The sequence below is a fragment of the Mytilus trossulus genome, chromosome 11, assembly GCF_036588685.1.
Source record: "Mytilus trossulus isolate FHL-02 chromosome 11, PNRI_Mtr1.1.1.hap1, whole genome shotgun sequence".
NCBI classification, from domain to species: domain Eukaryota; kingdom Metazoa; phylum Mollusca; class Bivalvia; order Mytilida; family Mytilidae; genus Mytilus; species Mytilus trossulus.
The window spans coordinates 23,914,619-23,934,160 of record NC_086383.1 but is presented as its reverse complement, the minus strand read 5'-3'; the positions used below and the strand labels follow the sequence as shown (position 1 = coordinate 23,934,160).

Sequence of the window (19,542 nt, the reverse complement as noted above, 5' to 3'; positions counted from 1 at the left end):
AACCCATAATACTGCTGCTGTAATGTTAAATTACATTTTTGTTGATGTTACGTGTTATGTTTTTTTGTGTTTTTATATATTATATCAATGTTTTGTATTTGATGTCGCTGGGTTTATTTTGAATTAAATTTTCCACAATATAAAAAAAGAAGATTTGGTATGATTGCCAATAAGATAACTCTCCACAAGAGAACACAATGATACAGAAATTAACAAGTACATGTCACTGTACGGCCTTTAACCATGAACAAAGCCCATACCGCATTGTCATATATAAAAGACTCCGAAATGACAATGTAAAACAATTCAAACGAGAAAATTTATGAACGAAAAGCAAATATGTAACACATAATCAAACGACAACCACTGAGTTACAGGCTTTTGAAAATGTTTGTTTAATTTTGGACATGATATGACAAAGTAAATTGTAAATGTATTCATAGTCAGTCAGCATGAAAAAACAGAGGTTTGACTGTGTTAGAAAACTTCTTTTTTATATTTTTTTCGTATTTGATATTATATATATACATTTATGAATAGTCATAATCTAAGCTGTCTATTACCGGTCATTAATAAATCAGGATATTGTTTTTATTATTTGATATCATATCCTATTTCGCGTACCCTTTTTTTATTTCTAAGAGTTCGTACTTAATGCAAGATTACCAAGTTCTTTCTCCACTTGTTCAACGTAAGCTGGGAAACTTGGATCAGACAGACATAGCTTCAGTAAGACACCAATGTCAGTTGTATCTGTAGGCATACTGTTATACAGAGAAGGCAACTGGTTCTTACTGGTTCCCGTGACAACCTGTTCAATAAAAATCTAAAATCTAAAGGTTATGTTGATACCAAGTACTAGTATTCAAATGATCTGATAAATTGTCTCAGAAATGAAAGGTAAAACACATCTTTGTAGGACTATATAAATATGTACAAAAATTATATGAACGTTGTAAATTTATGTTAAGGGTCCAGCTGCATGGAGTATCTCGCTGTATTCAAGATCCATTGGTAGCCTTCCACTTTCGTCTGCTCTTTTGTTGGTTGTTGTCTCTTTGACACATTCCCAATTTATATTCAAAAATTTATCAAGGGGCCTCGGTTCTGTATCAAAACTGATGTGTTGAGTTTAAATTCCGTATGTGGCAGTTGCGCCCGACCCCTTATCATAAATGACTAGGATTGTCAGTTTTCCTAATAACGTTCGGTGGTTCTCTCCAGGCACTTCTGTTTTCTCTAACAACAAACACTAAACGCTATGACTTAGTACAAATAAAGGTAACAGAAGTATACCGCTGTTCAAAGTCGTAAATATATGGACAAAAAACAAGGGTGGGGTAACAAACTAAAACTGAGGGAAACGCATTAAATATAAGAGGAGAACACCGACACAACATTAAAATGTAACACACACAGAAACGGACTAAGCATAAGACAAAACTATCAGTGTTGAAAGTGGCGTTAAACACCATATAATCAAACAATGAATTGACGACTAAAATAACGTATATGCGACATATGTATGCTTTAAAAATACATATATAAAAAGAGTGTCCATGATAAGCACATAATACAAATTAGAAAAACAAAAAGAAACTGCAAATGTATATTACCCCGCCACATTATATATATGTGAGTCCAAGTTAGGAGCCTGTAATTCCGTCGTAGTTGTTTCTTGCTGTATATCATTTTTTTCTGTTTTTTGCTTTGTACAGAAATCAGGCTGTTTGTTTTCTCGTTTCAATTGTTTTACATTTTATTTTGTTTGGCCTATCATAGGTTGCTATACGGTATGAATTTTGTTCGTTATTGAAGGTCATTCGGTGCCCTATAGTTGCTACCACCTACATGTTGAATCCGGAGAATAGTGGTTTCATTGGCAATCATACTACATCTCCGTTTAAGAAAAAAATAAGATAAGTGTATCTGACAGTCAATCAACAGTACAGTGGTATTTATTATTTTAAAATATTTCAAAGTCGATCTTTAAAGTTATAAGATTATCAACAGATTCAATCAATGGTATGCCTATAACCTATAATTTTGAATGTTGTTTTTTTGTCAGATGAGGTCGATTATTTTCATTATACTTACATTTGCTAGGTCTGCTAATGTTACCTCTCCCCGTAGTATTGTTCTATCTGATGTGTTTTCCAGGTTAACAGTCTGAAATATAAATTTTAGAAATGAGTTTCAAAGCTTTGATTGGGGTCTAAACATGAGTGTGTCAAAATGACAGCAACCTAGCAGGATGTTTTTCATTTAAAAGCGTTATTGTTAATCCCATAAAATGACAACCCTTATTTCTAAAATGTCTTGACTTGTTTTAGGATGAAATTATCCTTTCTGATAAAATTCCTTAAATACAACTTCATACTCCATGTTTTACTTACATTTCGAAAATTGATTGATGAACACAGCGCCCATTTCCAAGATTAAATGGTAATTCAATGACCTCTTCAATAGTACTATGATTATACCCTGTTTTGAAGAAAAACCAAAGTGCTTCGCCAACCTTTTTTACTTGTCTATGATCTTCCTTTGAAATGACGTCATGATATATGCACAATGCCGTTATTATAATACCAAAAAATCAATAAACATTGTCTTATATATTGGAAAGTTTTACTCCCTTTTGAAAGTGACACCAACCAATATCTCTGGAAAGTTTAGGAAATGTTTATCGATGTTGTATGTTTTATTTATTATTATTACTTTTACTGTTAAGTCTGGTTTTTGGTATATCTGCTTTACGTGAGTCTGTATTTATGTATGCCGACATACGACAAAATTATTTTTTATGTCTACCTGTGCGAATTTCAAACGCGCTATTTTACACCAGTAATGAAAACCTTCTATCATTTATGGGTAGACTTTACATAGATAAATTCAGCCGTATTTGACGTGAAACTGTTCTTATGTATCCCGTCATACTTTGAACCACACCATTATTTTATTTATTATTATTACTTTTACTGTTAAGTCTGTTTTTGTTATATCAACTTTACGTAAGTCTTCATTTATGTATGCCGTCATACGACAAAATTATTTTTATGTCTACCTGTGCGAATTTCAAACGCGCATTTTTAAACCAGTAATGAAACCTTCTATCATTATGGGTAGACTTTACAGAGATAAATTCAGCCGTATAAGAAAAGCAAAATGAGAATGTTAAATTAATGTATGCCTTTTTGTGCTTCTTTGTTACATTTGTTGTTTATGTAGAGATATTAAGATGATAACACAATATTGACTGTTGTACCCCTATTTTTGACATTTTTACTCTTTGAGTATGTTTGTTTTGTTCATGCATCGTTGACAATTTAATGGAATTTGATGCGACTGTCATATAAGTGAGAGGTTTAGCTAGCTATAAAACCAGGTTCAATCCACCATTTTCTACATTAGAAAATGCCTGTACCAAGTCAGGAATATGACAGTTGTTACCCATTCGTTTGATGTGTTTGGACTTTTGAATTTGCCTTTGATTTTTTATTTTCCTTTTTGAATTTTCCTCGGAGTTCGGTATTTTTGTGTTTTTACTTTTTGCTAAACCGGCGATTGTAGATGAATACCTCCCAAAACATTGTTGAAGGATTTAAATTTAAAAGCCAAAGAGAAATAACTCTTTATTATTTCTGTGTACTATCATAAACAAGACACGTATTGAAATGCATGGTAACAATGCTATATTGAAAATAATCTTCTTGTATTGTGAAAAAAATACTGTGCATGTTCTCAAATTATGATCCAAGCACTTAAACAATACGAAATAAAAGGTCCGAAGCTGAGAATTTGTCGCTTTTTATAAACAGCGCTTTAAAGAATTTTTAATATGGACTGATCGAGCTATAATTGACCGCATCGTGTTCATTTTAATAAATATATCCGCGCATCTCTTATTTTCACTTCATTAGGTTAACTTGAAATAAGAAAAGCCTGAAAGGAAAAAAAAGCAAAACATATTAATTATTCCAAAAAATGACATTGTTTAAGATTTTACCTCTGTCGTTATGATAGCTTTGACAGGAAAATATTTAGCCATTTTCTCTGCACATTCTCGACATAATTCGTGGCTGGTCTTTATTTCTGAAGCTGCAAACTTTATCCGAAATCTATGGCTCACATCCTAATTATTCATACATAATATGATTTTAGAGGAATATATTCAAGTAACAAGCAGATCAGATGGTTTGAAGCACAAACATTCTATATACTTTTTTTTTTCGAGTTTTGTAAAATAAATTACAACTTTATTGTTGTTTTTAATATATAAACCCTTTTGTTTGAAGTGGGATTGAGATAGGAGTGCATAAATAATGCAAGCACAGTGTTTTCAATAAACTCCAGACCATGCCTTTTGATTTCTATTTTTTACCAAGTCTTTCTAAATCTTCAATTATCTTGACGTTAAAAGCACAGAGCTAATACATATTGTCCAACTATTCCTTAGTTGTCAGAAGTTGTCGTCACATAGACTTAAGACCTGTTGGTGACCTTCTGCTGTTGTTTTTTCTATGGTCGGGTTGTTGTCTCTTTGACACATTCCCCATTTCCATTCTCAATTTTAACTACAAGGTAATGTCCGTATTGAATTTGTGCTGTAATCATAGGCCTATATATTATCCTGAACAAACGTGAAATATTTGCCACTGGACGTTATGCAATCAACAGTCAGCCAGTATACCTAATGTCCGAATGTATTCGATTGTGCTATACACTTTGTTTTGTACTGAACATCATAACCATTTGTAAGGTAAAATTGTCTGACATCCTCAATGACTTAATCATATTAATTACAGCGGATTTCATTGAGTGTGAGTGTATTCAAAAGAAACACAAATAAGATTGGAACCTGATCCAATTAACCGGCGTACAAGTGGCTCAATGAAAATTTTAAAGTCCCTTTTCCGTTTGTAAATTATTTTTTGTCTGCATATACAACTGTGTCTGCACTTTACTTACTTGAAATATCAATTCAAGGCCAACAAAAAATATGTGTGTTTTATGTGCCCCTACCTACACTTAAGTTTGTTTTACCATTTTTGATGAAGCTTTGTTAAAGCCACAATGTTACTCCCATAGACGCAATGTAAAAAAATAATAAAAAATGTTTTTAAAAAATCCCTACCTATACCTACCCTATTTTTTCAGCATGTGGCAGTAAACACACATTTTTTTTTTAGCCTAATTACATTCTAGTGATGATAAACAATAACATGTACAAGGCTCCGTGTTGAAGGCCGTACATTGACCTATAATGGTTTACTTTTTTTTAAATTGTTATTTGGATGGAGAATTGTCTCATTGGCACTCACATTTCATCTTCCTATATCTATATATATATATACAGGTATGTCTTGTTGTAGGGATAATTACCTGCATATGATAAAATATAATCATACTGTCACCTTTACTTTGTCCTCTCAGGTATTTCTGTGATATTGTCAGATTGTAGGACTCCTGTAAGTTAATGTATTAAAACTATCAAAATTAATGACATTCGTCATAATTGTAATTTGTAATCTAGTATTTAAATCAAATGTGTGTGCTTGGTCAACTTCCATGGTTTATTCTTTGTCTTATATTATACTTTTGAAAGTAGTATCATTAATCATTGTAAATCAATGACTAAAGACATGTTAATGACGTATTCCTATACAATGCAATGTAACATAGAGGGTTGCTGCTCACAATGAAGCTATCAAAGCAAGAGTTCCAAATGGCGAAGTTGAAATCATCCCTTCGTAAATTTTACGGACGCCATCACGAATTGGTTGACCCGCGTTATGTAATAGCCGTTTCACAGAGGATATCGGATATATATGTTCCTTGTGTCGCGACGACAATTCTCTTCCCTTTTCACAAATGTAACCTACCAAATTAGATTATTTACTGGATGTGTAATAACATGAGCAACACGACGGGTGTCACATATGGAGCAGGATCTGCTTACCCTTCCGGAGCATCTGAGATCATCCCCAGTTTTTTTATGGCGTTCGTGTTGCCTAGTCTTTATTGTTCTGTGTTGTGTCTTGTGTACTAGTATTAGCCTGTTTTTCTAGCCAGGGCTTTGATAGTTTATTTTCGATCTATGAGTTTGACTGTTCCTATGGTATCTTTCGCCCTCTTTTATTCTATTTTCGAGGTCATATACATATAGTGCTTTAAAGATTTAAAAATCTAGAATTTCATACATGTATGTCAATTCAAATCTTATGTTGGAATACGTTAAAAACTCCTTGGCTTCAGATTTGCATTGTTTGACATGCGTAGGTAGCTGTGCGTTTGTCGAACAAAACCCCCTTTTTAAAACTAATGAATTTCAAAGTCTGTACAGATATATCCTAAAACATATTTGACACATACATGTTTAAAATTATATATACATTGTATACATTAATTTTGAACATACATTTTTAAGATTTTTTTATTAAATAAATTTGATATTAAATGCATCTTTAAAAATCCCATCTCTTCTAAATTCAACAAGTTAACTCACCATAATAGTTGAACCATGACTGACAAGAAGATGCCCTCTGTCTGCCAGTGTCAGCTCAAGTGGAAACGTGGAATTATCAAAATACTAAAATTAATTTTTTTTAAACATGATTCAAGGATGTGGGGTTATACATAATATAGTGGACAACAAACCAATAACTTATTCCATAACTAAAATATAACAATTCTTTTATCATGGTAGTCATAGTACTGTCATCTAATAGTTTTAATATTTTTAACGTTAATTACAGCGGATTTCATTGAGTGTGAAGCCAAAGATAATATATCTTGCTTGTTAGCTTTAAAACCGTGAAGTTATTGTTAGGTCAGGTAAACTACCCTACTTTCTAAGTAGCCTAGTCCAACAGACAGATTATGTACTAGTACATAGCCGAATCCACATGAGGTTTGAACGTCTAATTTAAAACCTTAAATTATATGGCCTCGTCAGACTAGTCATTTCATTACTTTTAGATCGCATGTATGTATGTATATATAAGTATGCACTAATTTTGTCAGTAAATATGACATTGTTTATTGTAAAGGCACTGCCTTTTGTCCAATTCCTTTGTCTAAATGTACATTTGATATTTGAACAATAAAATATTTTAAATTGAATTGAATTGTTATATTATATGAGAAAAGTTATGAAGAGAATGTAAAAAATTAACAAACAAAAATAAGACAGAAATACCAGTACACTTTAGAACAAATAACCGACTGATGTGAGAACAAGTCAAATGAGAACAAAAAGTGTACATGCCTAAATAGAAACTTGGAGCAAGCGTATCAAAAGTTTTTTTTCTCTTATATATCTAATTCTAACGCAAATATAACAATTTGCTAGAATATGCACGTCACAGTGTAACTTGCAATTTTTGCATTGCTAACCAATAAACCCATCATACATCGTCTATATGTTTCAATATTGCCGGATATTTCTATATGTTTTAAGCTTTTTTACCATATTGACAAAATTAATGCATCGAAATTTCGATAAATAGCATGCAGTTGGGTTTTTTTTGCGATGAGCACATCCAATACAGTGCATTAATTATCTGTTACACGTGTGATTTATAATCTTAAGAACAGTGTTCACTGTGTAATATTAATTTTATCTCTCAAATAAGTATTAAATCAAAAGTCAGACATGTTTAAATTGCAACAATTCAAGGTAAGAATGTAATCGTAGTGTCGGTTAGTATTCCCTGCATCTTACTTTGTAAAACAAAACGTATACTTCATCCCTAATTTTAAAAGGCTGAAATTCATTAAGTTGTGTACACAGTGACATTATTATTTATTACTTTGGTGCCAGAGTAAGGGACAAACATTAGATATTCAGGGGATGGGAAGAGAAAGATTTCCGAAATGAATATATATTCTTGTCAAAAAAGCACTGAAATGAATAATATTGCATGTATATTATATATGTTGTGACGATTCTAATTCAAAATATTTTATTGTTCAAATATCAAATGTAAATTTAAACAAAAGGATCGGACAAAAGGCAGTGCCTATACAAATCCTTTCCCATACAAGATGGATTGAATAACATGCATGATAGTATATAATTTTCTGATAAGTGGCGATGGAAAATGAATACCCCTCTCCCTTATCTCGATACGCTACTGATTCTGACAAAGAAAGAACTGAAATTATCAATTAATCTACCTCAAGACAGAAGGAATATTCTGCAACATGAATTGCAACTAATTATGAATTATGAAATAGTTTTATATAAACATATAATGTTCACACCTCTCTATTACTATTAAACATGGACGATGAGGTGTACATATTGCGTGATTGTCAGTAATAATAATAAATAAATAAGTTTATTCAGAGTCGGCAAGGTATATATAAAACATCGACGATGGGGTGTATCGCGTGATTGTCAGTTTTTGTGTCCTATGCGTCATCCTACTACAATTTAGTGGTATTCAGTAAGGTTGAATCTATGATACTCTAGAATTAATATTCTGACTAGTTCCGACTCATTATAGAAAATCTCACGTTACTGGAAACCACCCGGGGGGGGGGGGGGGGGTAACTTCATTTTATTGGGTATACGGGGATGTGCCAAAAATATGGGATATAAATATTGTATAGTATACAGGTTATTTTTTCTTAAATATTTATATAACTATAGGTACTGAATTTCAGTGAATGTTATATTAAAATGGGTACGTTTTTTGAGGCAAAAATGGCACACCCCTACCAAAAATATCGAAGTTATCCCCTCCGTGCTGGAAACACTGACGAATCAGTTCAACGTCCATCTGTAGCCTCGGAGCGAGTCTGTAAATTCTTTAACAATTCAATTCAATTCAATTCAAAGTTTTATTGCCATATATGTGACAATATGATAGGCGAACAATATATATATAAATATATATAAAATATATTTATATTTATATTGATGATTATATATTCTTAAAATGTTTATTAAATTGAATAAAATAAATACAGGGGAATATCTATTAAGAAAATCATGACCTTGTAAAAGGTTGTCCAATTGACCACTACTGCATATGAAATATTTACATGCAGATCATGAGGTGACATGTAACAATTAGTTAAACACTGGACATACGTGTATTGCATACCATGTGGAGACATGTAGCAATAACAATTAGTTAAAACACTGGACATGCGTGTATTCTTTGACCATTAATTTCCAGGTTGGCCAAAACATGTCAATTAGAGTCAACTTAATAGATATTCATCCCTGTATCTTTTAATTTAAGACTATAATGGTCAAATTAATAGAAACCTTGACACTGTTTATATTCTGTATATATACTTGTGTATTTTACTGTATAGAGGAACCGTCCGTTATGGACACTGGTCCAGACGGGCTTGAATAAACTACTATTCCAAATAACCATGTGTTGTGTTACATATAAACTTTACAGTTTGTGACATATAACAACAACAAAAACAAATAAAGACAATAACTATTTAAAGTAACTCAATATATATACACAAATTCAGGTAAATATTAAAGGGTCCCCTGTCCTCAGTTCCATTGACTTTTTTATAAAGGATCCTAGTTTAACGTTACACACACGTCCTCACACGGCAAACTTAAGTTAAGAAAAGCATACCTCCCATTCAGCTTTCTCTTCTTTGGTCACCATGGCTGATACATCAGACTGTACAAATCGTGCATAGTTGTTCAATTTCCACATGCTTTTCACTTATAAATTTACTTTACTTTAAAGATTCCCGCCTGGTAAAGTTTTAAAAGTCCGTAATTTAGTTTTCCGGCATCGTTTCGGATATTATAATCAAAATGGAAGGACGGCGATCGAGAAATCGGAAATAAATATAATATCTTTATTTTAAACAGATTTCTACAGATTGTTTATACAATGACAGACATGGAGGTAAAACAGAAAATAATCTCTAAAAGAAAAACATATTTTCGAATTATTTATTCCTTTAATTATCAAAATAGTTTTTGTTTCATTTTGAGAATCCTGGTGACCCCTCCTTTACATGTCTACCAGTTTCACTATTCTTAAAGGAATGCAGGCTAGTGGAAGACAATATGATTGGAGAATCTTGGTCACCAAGTTTACTAAACCTTATGATACTAGCTAAGCATACAATACTGGTAAAATAATGTTTTAGTGTAGACTAATATCGGCTTCACACATCATGACATCAGCGTATAGCTTCAACGTAAGCCCAGCGTGTTTAAAAAATCATGTATGCTGCCAATATGCTAGAAATTTTGGATATATTCAACCTGTCAATAATATCTGTAAAGTGTGTATTGGGCGTATGAGAAGCGTACCTAAGCGTTTATAGGGCATTCAAGAACATATGGTTGCATATGCCTGGCGTTTGTCTAACGTAGATGGAATTTATGCTACCAAGGAAAAAAGTTTCTTGAGCATATGAGAGACGCGCCTCGTTTGTACCTTTGATGTTCTATTATAATCTGGTGTTTGTTGCAAACACATCCCCATACAAATGTACATTTTAGTAAAAGTCAAACGATCTCGAAGTGTTACAATAAACAACAACGTGCCCTAAACATGTCTTAAACTTATCTGACATGTCATTTGACAATTTTCATTATTCATTTCATAAAATTTAAGAAGGTTCGCTACCATGGCTACTGAGTTTCAAAATTTCACAGATTTCAAATGACTGTAATAAATAGGTGGAATCTGAATAGAGAAACTAAAACATGTAGGAAAAAAATAATGGCTAATGTGCTTGTTTAAGAGATAAAGGCCATTAAAAATTTGGCGGGAATAAATTTTTCGTAGACTTTTCCTTCATTAAACATTAGCCACTATCTTTTATTTATAATAAACATTAAAAGTAACAAGAAATTTATAAGGTTTTAAAAAGTGTTATTCAAATATGCATGATATATAATATATGTAATGAAAATATGAAGAGAAAATAGGGGATAATAGGCCAAAAAATTAGAGGCAAATCCATGTACCAGAGGACTCCAAAACATCCTTAATAACAGAAAAGAAAACCTGTTTACATTATTAGAGTGTCACTTTATCATGTTTATTTTTAAACAATATTTTTTTGTTATCATACTTAAACATGTTAAACCAAAATTTATGCACTAACTTAAGCATGATCGTGATGATTAAAAGCTAATTCAATGCACAACCTTAATAAACCTGTTCAAAAAAGATCCAGGGTGGGAATGTGTAAGGGGGCAAATGAGAATTAGAGAGAAGGTACCAGAATTCTGTACAGTGGTTGAAAACTTTGTGCACTTATTTTGTCTACATGTATACGTCCATGTACATGAACAATGATGAATACAAAAACATTGACAAATACATAGATCATCATACATGTAGATGTAAAAAAAGAAAATATATACAGTCCGCCGAAAGTTAAGCACCACCTGTTTTTATTGCACAAATTTTTTTTCAAATTTAAAAAATCAATTATTCCACGAAAAAAAGAAAACAATCATATAGCAATTTTGCTTATGTATACCATAAACAAACCAGAAATGTAATTTTAGTCACTTATGAAGGTTCTATGCTTGTAGGTTTTCCGTTCATAGAAATAGTGTAAATTACTGAATTCAGAAACAGAATTTAAGTTTCACTTTGATTTTATTTTTTTACAAAAATTGATCACCCAATATTATTAAAACTTTCTACACATAAGCTTTGGTATGTTTGGCAATTTTAATGACAACATTTGAGTCAATAGCATGTGTAACAACCTCACTTCCGGTAGAGTTTCAAAACACGACATTTCATTCTCGTTATAAGCCTTCAAGCTTTAGTTTAGGAAATCTGTTGCATTAAACAACAAATACCACTTTTAAATCGACAAAATATTGTTAAGGTGGATCTCTGTGATTGAGATTTCCGCCAATGACATCTCAGACATGTTTGATAGGGTTTATGTATGGGGACATGGAAGGCTTAAAAATAGTGAAAATGGCTTATTGCTCTTTGGACTCGGTTAAAATCCTTGCTCTGTGTGTTCTAGCGTTGTCGTCCATGTACAAGAGTCTTGGCAATGTAGACGCAAGTGGGGATTATTAAAATGAGGGACTACAATGTTTTAAGGCTCCAAATCTCTGTTTGTCTGTCCGTTTATGCTACCCTGCAGAATATGCATACCCAGCTTATAACGGTATAAGAAGCAACCCCGTACTGGAACACCACCAGCACTGAATGCAGTCCTTGTGCAAACATTGTTTTTGGTCATAGGCCGTTTTGTTTCCCCGCGAAATTCTTATTTTGGCGTCTACTGGCAGTAAAAGAAACTGCCTACCAACTGAACAATGAGTGTTTTGTCATCTTCTTATGTTCAAGCATAGATAGTCATTATCCCATTAAAACCTGACGGTGGAGTGCCTACCTGTAAGTACAGGTCTCTATACACCAAGACCTGCTTTTCAGTTGCCTCTGAGAAGTCGACTGACCAATGTACGAACACTTACACGACCACCTGGAGAAACAGTGTATTTGTAAACACGCAGATGACATTTGATAAGAGGTTGCTTGACTGCTTTATCCGAGTTCAATCTTTTTGGTCTTAATGGATTTTCTTAGTGTATGTTGAAGGTAATTTATAACACCAAACATTAATTTTTTTTCGCAATAGTTATACAAATATTGCCAGTTATATTTCGGTGGTGCTTATCTTTTGGCGGACTGTATATATACAAGTGTAGTATTTGTCAAAACACATAATTTACATAAATTTTTATATGTTCTGTATTTTTTATTTGTCATTTTTTCCTACTGTCAGATACACATCTAATAAAAAGGGCTTCAACTAGCATGAGAGAGAGCAAGGACAGATAACTCTGCATGGGAGAATTACTATTTTCATCATGCTTGAAGATATTATTTTTGACTTGACATTTGTTAAATAGATTACACCATGGCAAGTTATCGATCAAGTTAGCATTTTGTTCCAGTACAATGAATTCTGAACCCGGTAAAACTGAATACTCTCAGAATGCTTGTAATACATCATTTTACATTTTAATTTCAGAATACGTCATCTTATTTGAATAGCTTACCCTCAGATTTTTCTGATGTTCAACCCAAGACCTATGACCCAAATTTCATCTCTGAAATAAGCAGCAGGATGCAGATTCCAGACAGGCTCGGTGCTGTAGAGGGAGCCCCTAATTCAAGGCAATATAATTATCCCACTCAGATGGCTGCTGTCAGTATGCAGGTTCCTGATACAATCAGTTTACATGGTTAGAAGTTTGATAAAATTCAGAGAAACATGAGAAATTTAGTATATTCATGATATTTACAAATAACAAATCAACACTCTTCAAATATGCATGATTTATCCTGTTGAACTAACTTTAATTTAGATAAACCTAATACAAACAATGAACAATGTCCGTTCCTAGATCTTGATATCTATATCAATAATGGGAAGCTTAAGTTAGTATATACATACTAAAATGTAAGATAAAAGAGATGAATTTCCATTTCCTAATATTGTTAATTATCCATTTCATTTCCCTTGTCCATTGTCATGCTTGTCATCATTGAATGGTGATCATATACTTTTTATACAAGCACAGTCAACATCATTTTTACAAGGCTGGGCTAATTGGCTTGGAGTTGAGCATAAGGACTGACATATATATACTTAATATATATATAATTAATTTTTTTTTTGGGGGGAGGGGGGCACTTCTGTATATTTATACAAGGTGAAAGGACGTGCAGCTGGAATAGGTAAAATTTTCAGAGCTTGAAAATATTTGAATAGGTTGGGGAAAACTATCAGAAATAGGTCAATGAACTTTACATAACTTCTTTGCCCGTCATCTTTCTTGTCTTTCGTGGTGTTTTTATCAACCTTTTTTCTTTCTTTAGGCAATTTGGTTTATGTATTCCGCTTTTACATTACACATCACATGTATGACATGAAACCCAAACAATGTGGGAAATGGTTACATTTTTACCTTCGGAATATATTAAAAGGTGCATATTTTTAAGTCTTGAGTTATATTAAAAGGGTGGATTAACAAAACCCCAGAGCTATCCCCTATCATTTAATTAATGAAGTGACCCCCTCAGGTATATATAGACAACATGTACATGATGTACAATATGCATGGTTTTTTTTGCCGTCGGCGGCATCCACAAATATTCACTCTGGTTAAAGTTTTTGAAATTTTAATTACTTTCTTATACTATACTGGATTTCTACCAAACTTGGACAGAAGTTTGTTTATGATCATAAGACAGTATCCACGAGTAAAGTTTGTGTAAAAATAAAATTACATTTTGTATGTATTTTACTTATAAAATGACTTAGTTTTTCTGCGGTAAAACATTATATATTCACTCTGTGGTTAAAGTTTTTAAGATTTTAGTAATTTTCTTAAACTATCCTGGAATTGTACCAAACTTGGACAGAATCTTGTTTATGATCATAAGAAAGTATCCCAAAGTAAATTTTGTAAAAAAATAAAAATCCATTTTCTCTGTATTTTACTAATAAACATGAAAAACATTGTGATAAATGGACTAAGTTTTTTGGCAGTGAAGTATAACATTTACTCTGGTTAAAAGTTTTTAAAATTTTAATAACTTTCTTAAACTATCCTGGGTTTGTACCAAACTTGGACAGAAGCTTGTTTATGATCATATTGAAGATAGTATCCAGTAGTAAATTTTGTAAAAAAATCGAATGTGTTTTTTTCTGTATTTTACTTTTAAAATTATTAATTGCCATGGACTTAGATTTTCTACCAAGAAACAAAACGTTCTGCTATTGTTTTTTCTATGGTCGGGGTTGTTGTCTCTTTGACCATGTTGACACATTCCCAATTTCCATTCTCAATTTTACTCTGTGGTTTAGGTTTTTAAAATTTTAATAACTTTCTTATTCTATTTTTATTTTGTACCAATTTTGGACAGGAGTTTCTTTTATGATTAAAAGCTAGTATCTAGAGGAAAATGTTTTTAAACTTTTTTTTAGATTCATAAACTACTAGTTTACTAGATTTTTACCAAACTTGGACAGAAGCTTCGTACAATCAAAAGACAGTATCAAGAGGAATATTTTTTATTGTTTTTTTTCCCTTATTTTTGTTGAGCATGTTGAGCCTGCGATTTACAGCAAAAGAAGGCGAGACACTGCACGGAACCCTTACAAATTTTGTTATCAACATTTCTGCTTAAAAAGTAAACACAAGTTAGAATTTGAATTTTTCTTTCAGCAAATAGTCCTGCACGTGACAAGTTAGAAAGATTTGATTTTGGAGGAAGAGGAGATATGAATTATGTAGGACTAATAACACCACCTAGGACACTCACAATGGAAGAAGCTTTCCCTGAAAATTCAATGACAGACGATGCTGAGGAACCTGTTCAAAGACCGACACATACTATTTTACCAAATGGGTAGGTGTAAAATTATCTAGTCTTAACAGCTATAAGCTTGATAAGTATGATAAGTATAAAATATTTCTATTCACCATTTTCATTGTCTATATTTTTTTGTTTCACTGCAGGTCTCACTGTTGCATGCTTATATAATTATCTCTTTGGATAACTTGGGTTAATTAACAACCAGGTTAAAAAAAAAAATATTTTATCATTATAATTTTTTTTTTCATGGAACACATAGCAGTTAGTTATAAGAGCAAAGACTGGTTTTCACTAAGTGAGAATTGTTTGTTCAAGTAGCTGTAGTGTGGCATAACTTTCTGCAGACTATCAACTAACATCTTGCACATTTTAAAAATCAATCTCAGTGCTTCTGTTTATAGTATAAAGCAGGGTTCATATTTATATCACATTAAAATGTTCTTATTCTGACTATGCATGTAATACTTGCCACTGATATGTACATAAAACTGTTATCTGATCTTCCATACATATCAATTACTATCAATCATGTTATATAACATGCATATATGGACCATAAATTGCTATTGGGCTAGTTTCCTATAACTATAGAAAAGTGATAAAATTGTGGATTACTGTAAGAAAAGTTGTAACTACATCTAAAGATGCCATTATTTTTTATCAACATACAAGTGTATGCTACTCTTTCCTAGAAAAAAAATGAAATTAACAAATTTCAAAGATTATACAACCATATTTTTGTGTCGTTTCTCGCGTTACTATTCCTTTCCGAAGTGCATAACGCTGACTGTTTTATAGATAATCGTCATCGGCAAATTCGTAACTATTGCTTTCAAATAATAAAGAACATCGACCAATAAGAATAGTAAGAAGAAAATGGCGAGAACTATAAGTATTTCTGTAGCAGGTGTAAGACCACTGTCGTTATTTTGGTTTCCCATTTCATAACGCACATTTTAGATGGTTTAATCTGCTTTGTTGTAAAAGAATTCTTTGCAACAATATGCAAATATGAACTCTCTCGAGATGTTCAAACAGGTAAATCAGAGATGATTTACATTCTTGTTTTGTTCTTCGTAATAATTAAGTTAGAAAATGACATTATTGTTATGCGTTACATTTCACACGAAACAGAAGTCCATTTATTTATTTAAATTGTTTTTGTTGTTAAGTTCTAATCATTTCCGGTCATACTTGAAACATGTGACTTACATGTGATCACGCCCTTACAGCCAGATATACGAAAAACTAGGTCTAAACATTGTATTTGTTTCCAACGGGATGTAAGCAAACATAATCTGTAGGCTTGTTTCGTCTTGTTTAAAAAAGGAAAATACAATTTTCAAAGAGATTGCGCCGGGGGTCTATTATTTTTAATATGTGCATAATGTTACATACGATCTTTTGTGAAAATAAATGCCCAATGACTTGACAAAATCAATTTCAGATTTGACCGACGTTTTAACACACTTCGTTTCCCAATAACGATGTAAAGGGTCCTTGGAAAATTCAATCGAAATTACGTCTCCTATCATGGTGCCGATGTTCGTTGGATTGATTTAGCTTCAGCAGTAAATATTACTGGATATTTTAGGTGAATAAAGATAATTTAATAAAAAAATACATGTTAATGTACCGTTACACTTGGAATGTACAAAGTTGGTATCTTTGTCACATTTTTTAATTATTTTTTTTTTATTCATGTTCTGCAAACACTTATCAGAAACACAATAAACTTGTCAAAGGAAAAGTAAACTTTTACCATGCATGACTTGAAAGGAAGTACTTTATTGATTTTAGCCCACTAAAGTAGGTTAAAATGTGGAAACCATGTAGATGGTGTACAGGTCACAAATATCACATGGTGCCTATTTTAAAGATTCTAATTCCAAGTTAAAAGTTGTTTTCTTTACTGGATTTAAATAATTTTACATTACCAATGATTTGGAATAAATTGTATATAACTGGAATTTCAAAACCAAATATAAATATATTTTTTTCGCTAAAACATCAAGATACACTGATTATGGTATCCTGTATCAATGAAGAAAATATGGAAATTCCTGAATAAATTGTACTAATTGTTTTCAAAACAGGCACATATTTAGGAGTTTTATAATACTGTTACATTTAAGATGGATTTTAAGAAAAAAGTATACTGTTCAGATCATTTTAAACAGATTTTGCAATAAAATAAAACTAAAAAAATGCTTTCGGCTTCTTATGGTTTCCTGTCGCGTTTAAAAAAACCTTTTAATTTAACATTGAAAATAGATTTTAAATATTAACATGAAGCAAGTAACACTAGTAATGGTGTTCATTTATGTCTTTTGAAATATATTGTGCAAAATAAAGAAAATAAAGATTGGTTTCCTGTTTTGTTTCCTGTCACGTAAACGGTGAATCAAAATGTATTAATTTTTTCTCGAAAAACTCAATTGTTCCATTAATACTATTCTAACATCAACATAACCCACAGAATAAAAGTTAAAGTTTTAGAACTTATAAAAAAGGATACATAAAGAAACCAAAGGCCGAATACCAAATTATGGTCCATATATATATTTTCAAACATTGTGATGTAAATGAAAATGTGTGGTTGACTTTAAAAAGGGTATTTTTTGTGATCAAAACTCATGGTGCAACTGGTTCACATTAGGTTTGATATTTTTTTACTTTTTGTGAGTATTTCTTTATTATTAACCTGCAATCAATTCATTTTAGTTTTTGTGACCAGAATGAAGATTATACTAGATAAAAGCTAATGTACATGCAAACTCTTTTAAAAAAAAATCAACTTTAAAGTTGTACCTAACACTACATGACTACTGGGAGATAACTCTGTAAAATCAGCTAAACCTTTTAACTACATTTTATATATTATTAAGCTTCTCAATGATCAAAATCAGTGTTTGTCAAACTGCTATATAACCAGTGTAATTTTTCTGATAAAACGGTTGGTTCAATATTTTTTGAAAGTTTTATATTTTTGTCAAATGGTCAAAATAAATTATACTTTGTCAAAATTTAATGAAAATTAAACGAGCCAAATGAATTTTAGTCAAAGTGTTGGGTACCACCTTAAATGTATTTGCTGAGATTTTCATGTCATATATATAAAGGCAAAAACGCTCTCAATCCTTTTTTAAAATTTGACAAAGAAAGAAACAGCTGACAAAAATACTACAAAATAAGTTTTGCCATCAAATTTAGTAAATATTACATTGCATTTAGTTTAAAAAGAAGGAGACATTGTATTAATAGCAAATCAAACAACTGACACCCTTTAAAAATGAATATTTGCAGCTTATTATCATTGTATAGCCTTCAACAATGCAAAGAACCCACATGAATTGAAAACTATTTAAGTGATAATACAAACTGCATGATTGGTGCTAAATCAGTTAACTAAAAACAAATGTTGGAAATCTCTCAGAAATGCCAATCTCAATACAAGTTCATAAGATATCGATAGGATTTTTAAACAGTGGTTATCACCTGATTTCACCAGCAATCCCTCTGTTTCATTTAGATTCTTTCAACAGAATTTTGAGTTTAGACCTTGAGTGTTCTGTGCATTGTTCATTGTTGTTTGATGATTTTTACATTGTTTGAATTTGTTTCTGACATTCTTGTCTGATAATGGAAAATATTAAGTGTAACATTTGTCGTGTTTGTAACTGAAATGATCTTTTGTAGAGATACCCGTGGCCCAGTAATGTTTACACCAGGAGCTTCACTTAGTGACTCACTGCTAATCACAGAAGAAGATGACGCAACACAGATACGTACACAGGTGGCGAAGCTATCTAGACGTCTGGCGAGTCTAGAACAAGAAAACCAGAGACGGAGTACCAGAGAAGTGATTCTACACCTACCAGTCATTCTATACTTGTGTGCAAAAATATATTCTTGGTTATTCAGATCGAAATGAAGCAGTGACTAGAAAAGATTAGAATATGCCTCGTCACATAAAGGCAATTTATTACATTAATATTTACATTTTTAAGATAAATAAATGAATAAGACATTTTCATCTCTGTATATTATGAAGTGAAATTTGAATTCAGTCACTTAAAGGCTATTTATAACATTGCATTACATTTTACGAGAATTAAATGAATAAGACCTTTTTTTTAATAATCGGTTTCATCTATATATAAGAGGAAAT

General features: G+C 31.7%; 2 protein-coding genes across 3 annotated transcripts; one reads left to right on the top strand and one right to left on the bottom strand.

The window, feature by feature from the left end:
* Positions 1–568: 568 nt before the first annotated feature.
* LOC134689614 (meiotic recombination protein REC114-like) lies at positions 569–5,462 on the bottom strand. The gene is made up of 4 exons (XM_063549585.1): positions 5,383–5,462; positions 4,007–4,132; positions 2,098–2,169; positions 569–811 (listed from the first exon to the last, which is right to left on the bottom strand). Exons 1-4 carry the CDS (start codon positions 5,404–5,406, stop codon positions 638–640), a joined length of 396 nt encoding a protein of 131 aa, XP_063405655.1. The 5' UTR covers positions 5,407–5,462; the 3' UTR covers positions 569–637.
* Positions 5,463–7,557: 2,095 nt separating this feature from the next.
* On the top strand, positions 7,558–19,321 carry LOC134690902 (mitochondrial fission factor-like). 2 transcript variants are annotated; one of them, XM_063551063.1, is made up of 4 exons: positions 7,558–7,678; positions 13,018–13,231; positions 15,221–15,404; positions 19,071–19,321. In XM_063551063.1, exons 1-4 carry the CDS (start codon positions 7,655–7,657, stop codon positions 19,303–19,305), a joined length of 657 nt encoding a protein of 218 aa, XP_063407133.1. In that variant the 5' UTR covers positions 7,558–7,654; the 3' UTR covers positions 19,306–19,321. The 2 variants fall into 2 exon arrangements, with proteins under 2 accessions (XP_063407133.1, XP_063407135.1); XM_063551065.1 differs by lacking the exon at positions 7,558–7,678 and adding an exon at positions 9,769–9,896.
* Positions 19,322–19,542: the final 221 nt, after the last annotated feature.

What these genes read in the sequence shown, in the direction of transcription:
- LOC134689614 (XM_063549585.1), bottom strand. Translation starts at nt 5,406, where the DNA reads ATGATTATATTTTATCATATGCAG. An exon ending in TTATATTTTATCATATGCAG is followed by an intron (nt 4,133 to 5,382) that starts GTAATTATCCCT and finishes ATGAATAATTAG; the next exon opens with GATGTGAGCCATAGATTTCG. An exon ending in AAGCTATCATAACGACAGAG is followed by an intron (nt 2,170 to 4,006) that starts GTAAAATCTTAA and finishes TTTATATTTCAG; the next exon opens with ACTGTTAACCTGGAAAACAC.
- LOC134690902 (XM_063551063.1), top strand. Translation starts at nt 7,655, where the DNA reads ATGTTTAAATTGCAACAATTCAAG. An exon ending in TTAAATTGCAACAATTCAAG is followed by an intron (nt 7,679 to 13,017) that starts GTAAGAATGTAA and finishes TTTTAATTTCAG; the next exon opens with AATACGTCATCTTATTTGAA. An exon ending in CATACTATTTTACCAAATGG is followed by an intron (nt 15,405 to 19,070) that starts GTAGGTGTAAAA and finishes GATCTTTTGTAG; the next exon opens with AGATACCCGTGGCCCAGTAA.